At 48.1% G+C, this 5000-nt stretch overlaps 1 protein-coding gene across 1 annotated transcript in view; it reads left to right on the top strand.

Moving 5' to 3' along the window:
* Positions 1 to 5000, top strand: part of spg11 (SPG11 vesicle trafficking associated, spatacsin) — a 47573-nt gene that overhangs the window by 31800 nt on the left and 10773 nt on the right. The window contains 4 exon segments of the mRNA XM_078283017.1: positions 763 to 988; positions 991 to 1560; positions 3309 to 3454; positions 4153 to 4357. Of these exon segments, the coding sequence (XP_078139143.1) occupies positions 763 to 988; positions 991 to 1560; positions 3309 to 3454; positions 4153 to 4357 (1147 nt within the window).

The raw sequence follows: 5000 nt of genomic DNA on the forward strand, positions 1-5000 counted from the left end.
AGCTGGGTTTACAGTTAGATTTACATTTAACAGCTGGGTTTACAGTTAGATTTACATTTAACAGCTGGGTTTACAGTTAGATTTACATTCAACAACTGGGTTTACAGTTAGATTTGACATTTAACAGCTGGGTTTACAGTTAGATTTGACATTTAACAGCTGGGTTTACAGTTAGATTTACATTTAACAGCTGGGTTTACAGTTAGATTTGACATTTAACAGCTGGGTTTACAGTTAGATTTACATTCAACAGCTGGGTTTACAGTTAGATTTACATTCAACAACTGGGTTTACAGTTAGATTTGACATTCAACAGCTGGGTTTACAGTTAGATTTGACATTTAACAGCTGGGTTTACAGTTAGATTTACATTCAACAGCTGGGTTTACAGTTAGATTTGACATTCAACAGCTGGGTTTACAGTTAGATTTTACATTCACATTTTACAGTTAGATTTTACATTTATATTTTACATCTGGGTTTTACATTTATATTTTACATTGATGTACATTACATAGATTTTTACATTTTACAGATTAAAAGCAAGCAGTCCCTATTGGCTATTCAAAATATAATAGATTCCATATCTACATGATATACATATTAGATTATAGATATATAGATAATAGATCATAGATCAGTTCCTTTCATGGCTCCTAGACTTTGGATTGACAGTGTTAGGTAGATTTGGTTTCCATGCTTACTGATTGAAACAGGAGTGATTGTGTTTTGCATTGAGCGTTTTTTCTTTCCTCCTTCCAGTTAGTCCAGGAGGTGAACTCCCAGAAGGCCAAGCGGCAGTGGGCGAGGCTGGAGACGCGAGTCGGTTTCTGGAGGAAGTGTCACGACCAGCTGAAGGCCGACGGCACGGATCCGGAGTCGGCCTCCCGGTTCTTCCTGTTGCAGGCTGAAGTTGTGAGCGGCGGCTCGGAGCTGCTGGGCGTCCAGGAGCGGTGCCTCCTGCTCCAGCTGGCCGGACACTGGCTCTCCCTGCTCCGCCCGGCTCCCTGGCCCAGCTGGAGAGCCTGGAGAAGAAGCTGTGGACCGGCCGGGTCCGTCAGCACATCCTTGTGGTCGCCATGGAGACGGAGAGCGTCTTCAACCTGCCGCCGCCCGCCGTCTCGCCCGAAACCAACTCATATGAAACGCTCGTAAAGGAGTTCTCCTTCTCTAACATATCTGCTCTTAACGAGGAGAAGAGCCTCAGTCTGGAGGGACTGCCGGGTCCGACCGAGGAGGAGAGGAGCGACTCGGCGGGGAGCGACTCGGTCAGGAGCGACTCAGTGAGAAGCGACTCGCCGGGGAGCGATTCGGCGGGGAGCGACTCGGTGAGGAGCGACTCGTTGGCTCCGGAGGAGAAGAGTGCTCTGGCTGCTCTGATTGGTCAGCTGCTGGACGAAGGCAGTATCCACGAAGCGAGCCGGGTCTGCCGCTACTTCTCCCTCCATCACCCGGACCTGTGGCTGGTGCTGCGCTGCCGCGGCCTGGCCTCCGGGGAACTGAACCCTCAACCGCAGGAAGTGACCTCAGAAGCCCCGCCCACCAGGAGCATGGCTAGCTGTAAGCTTCCCTCTCACCTTCAGTTTGACCCTCAGATGTTCAGGTCCAGACACCCTGCCGACCCTGAACCAGCATTTTATACACAGAACACTGTAGCAAGGTCAAAATGTCACCCACATCCCACTACTATAATTGGAGAGCGGTTTGTGTGTTTGTGTGTTTGTGTGTCCTACCATGGAGGAGAGGAGAGGAGAGGAGAGGAGAGGAGGAGACAAGGACAGGACAGGAGAGGAGAGGAGGAGAGAGGAGAGGAGGAGACGACAAGGACAGGAGAGGAGAGGAGAGGAGGAGACAAGGACAGGACAGGAGAGGAGAGGAGGAGAGAGGAGAGGAGAGGAGACAAGGAGAGGGGAGAGGAGAGGAGAGGAGAGGAGGAGAGGAGACAAGGAGAGGAGAGGAGGAGAGAGGAGAGGAGAGGAGACAAGGACAGGAGAGGAGAGGAGAGGAGGAGACAAGGACAGGAGAGGAGAGGAGAGGAGGAGAGAGGAGAGGAGACAAGGACAGGAGGGGAGAGGAGAGGAGGAGAGGAGACAAGGAGAGGAGAGGAGGAGAGAGGAGAGGAGAGGAGACAAGGACAGGAGGGGAGAGGAGAGGAGAGGAGGAGAGGAGACAAGGAGAGGAGAGGAGGAGAGAGGAGAGGAGAGGAGACAAGGACAGGAGAGGAGAGGAGAGGAGGAGAGAGGAGAGGAGACAAGGAGAGGGGAGAGGAGAGGAGACAAGGAGAGGAGAGAGGAGAGGAGACAAGGAGAGGAGAGATGAGAGGAGACAAGGAGAGGAGAGGAGAGGAGACAAGGAGAGGAGAGGAGACAAGGAGAGGAGAGGAGAGAGGAGAGGAGAGGAGACAAGGAGAGGAGAGGAGGAGAGGAGAGGAGACAAGGAGAGGAGAGGAGGAGAGAGGAGAGGAGAGGAGACAAGGAGAGGGGAGAGGAGAGGAGACGAGGAGAGGAGGAGAGGAGAGAGGAGAGGAGACGAGGAGAGGAGGAGAGGAGACAAGGAGAGGAGAGAGGAGACAAGGAGAGGAGGAAAGGAGACAAGGGGAGGAGAGGAGGAGGTTATAAATTCTAGTTATTATAAATACAGTCTGGAGCCATGCATGGTGTGATATTCTGCCAACTGTTAAGTCGTTAAAATCTCATTTCCCATTAAAACATCATTTGTGTTCATTTGTGTTGATCACACTGGAGAGATAATTAACCTGTGAGAGTTTCTATTTTAACACTGGAGACATCTCCAGCTGGACGGCGTAAACTAATATCTCAATTTAGCAGTGACATGTGGCTGCTCGCATCTCCATCTCTGTTTAACAACAACAACAATAATGATAATAAAAAGTGTTATTTGTATTTCTAAAACAAAGTTTGAAAAATATTTCACAAACTCAACAAATACAAAGACACAGAAACAAGATAAGAGGACAAAAACATATGTAAATGAAGAAAAGGATGGGGCCTCAGATTGAACCTTGAGGAACACCACAGGTAATTTCTGCCAGGATGATCATGAGTTTCCAGTTTGAGCAGAGAAGGTTCAATGAGAGAAAACATATAAGCTGAACCAGTGTAGTGCAGTGTCCTTAATGCCAAACCAGGAGTCCAGGTGATCAATTCAGATGTTGTGGTCAGTAGTTTCAAAGGTCGCACTAAGATCTAGAGGGATTAGAATGGAACTTTCATCCAAATCCACTGCCATAAGAATAGCTCTTGTTCTCCTTCTTATCTTTTTCTCTCTCTTTCCATCTCTATCTCCAGCTGCCTCGTTCAGCAGCTTGTCGTCCTTCGTGATGCTTCCCCTCCCGGAGGATCAGGTGGTTCTGCAGCTCCAGGTGTTGGTGGACCAGTGTCGCCACGGCAACAACTACTGCAAGCAAGTCCTCAGCCTCTACCAGCTGTCCAAGGTACTGAGATACCAGTTGATCCATCCCAACCAATTTAGATAGATAGGACTCCAGATGGTTGGTTACCTGTAGAAAACACACACTCAGCAGACACAGTTGGAATTCACCACAGTCTGGCTGGTGGTAATGTGCCAACATTTGTTTGGTGGCTGGTAGCAATTTTCCACTATTTGGCTGGTGGTGATTTCCCAGTATTTGTATAGTGGGTGTTTGCAGTTTGCCAGTATTTTGACCAGTATGTGGCTGCTGGCTGGTGGTAAACTCCCAGCCTGACGTGTTTTGAGTAAGAGGCGACTCACTTCTGTCTCCACTGGAAAAATGTGTCCAGATCTTGTCAACCTGGACAGAGAGAGGAGGATCAGCTCCTGTTCAGCTCCTGGTTATGTGAGGAAAAGTCCTGGACTAATTTAAAATCCATTAGTCTTTACACTCAACTGCTTTAATGAATACAGCTGAGATGAGAGAGGAGGTCAACTTCATGTAGTTTTGTTTCATTTAGTTTGGTCGATGGATGGACAGATATCTCCACTGGTCCATCCTTCCATCCCTGGGGTTAAACTGCAGTGCATAATACAATGAAGCAGCATAACAAGATCCAGCACAGTAAAGTTAGAGATAATAATACAAACATGTCAGGAATAAAACTGTAACTGTCCATGTTGCCATGTCTGACAGTCAGTCTCCCCCTGTCCTGTCAGGAGCTGCAGGTGTCCTTCAGCCAGATGTGCAGGGAGGAGCCCGGCTCGGTCCTGGAGAAGCTGCTGCAGTCGGAGCAGCCGGAGCGCTTCAGGAAGGCCCAGGCCTTCATCCGAGCTCAGGCTCTGCCTGCGGACGCCGTGGCCCAGCTGCTCTCCTCCGCCGTGGTGCAGGCTCTGCTGGCCTCCAGCCAGGAGCCTCCACCTGGTGAGTCAGGATTTCTTCAGATGTCTGCAGGTCTTCAGATGTCTTCAGATGTCTGCAGGTCTTCAGATGTCTTCAGATGTCTGCAGGTCTTCAGATATCTTCAGATGTCTTCAGATGTCTTCAGATATCTTCAGATGTCTTCAGATGTCTGCAGGTCTTCAGATGTCTTCAGATGTCTTCAGATGTCTTCAGATGTCTTCAGATGTCTTCAGATGTCTTCAGATATCTTCAGATGTCTTCAGATGTCTGCAGGTCTTCAGATGTCTTCAGATGTCTGCAGGTCTTCAGATATCTTCAGATGTCTTCAGATGTCTTCAGATGTCTTCAGATGTCTTCAGATGTCTTCAGATGTCTTCAGATATCTTCAGATGTCTTCAGATGTCTTCAGATATCTTCAGATGTCTTCAGATGTCTTCAGATGTCTGCAGGTCTTCAGATGTCTTCAGATGTCTGCAGGTCTTCAGATGTCTTCAGATGTCTTCAGATGTCTTCAGTCATGTTATCTAAACTCAAAGCCTTCAACACTACAAAAGGCCAAGCCATATCTCAGCTCTCAAAATGTCTTTTTTAACTTTTTCTTGACCAACTTTCAGCACAAGCCAGTGTTGTTAGATTTTCAAAATCATAACTATATTTACCTTCT

Source organism: Centroberyx gerrardi, chromosome 4, assembly GCF_048128805.1.
Source record: "Centroberyx gerrardi isolate f3 chromosome 4, fCenGer3.hap1.cur.20231027, whole genome shotgun sequence".
Lineage (NCBI taxonomy): Eukaryota > Metazoa > Chordata > Actinopteri > Beryciformes > Berycidae > Centroberyx > Centroberyx gerrardi.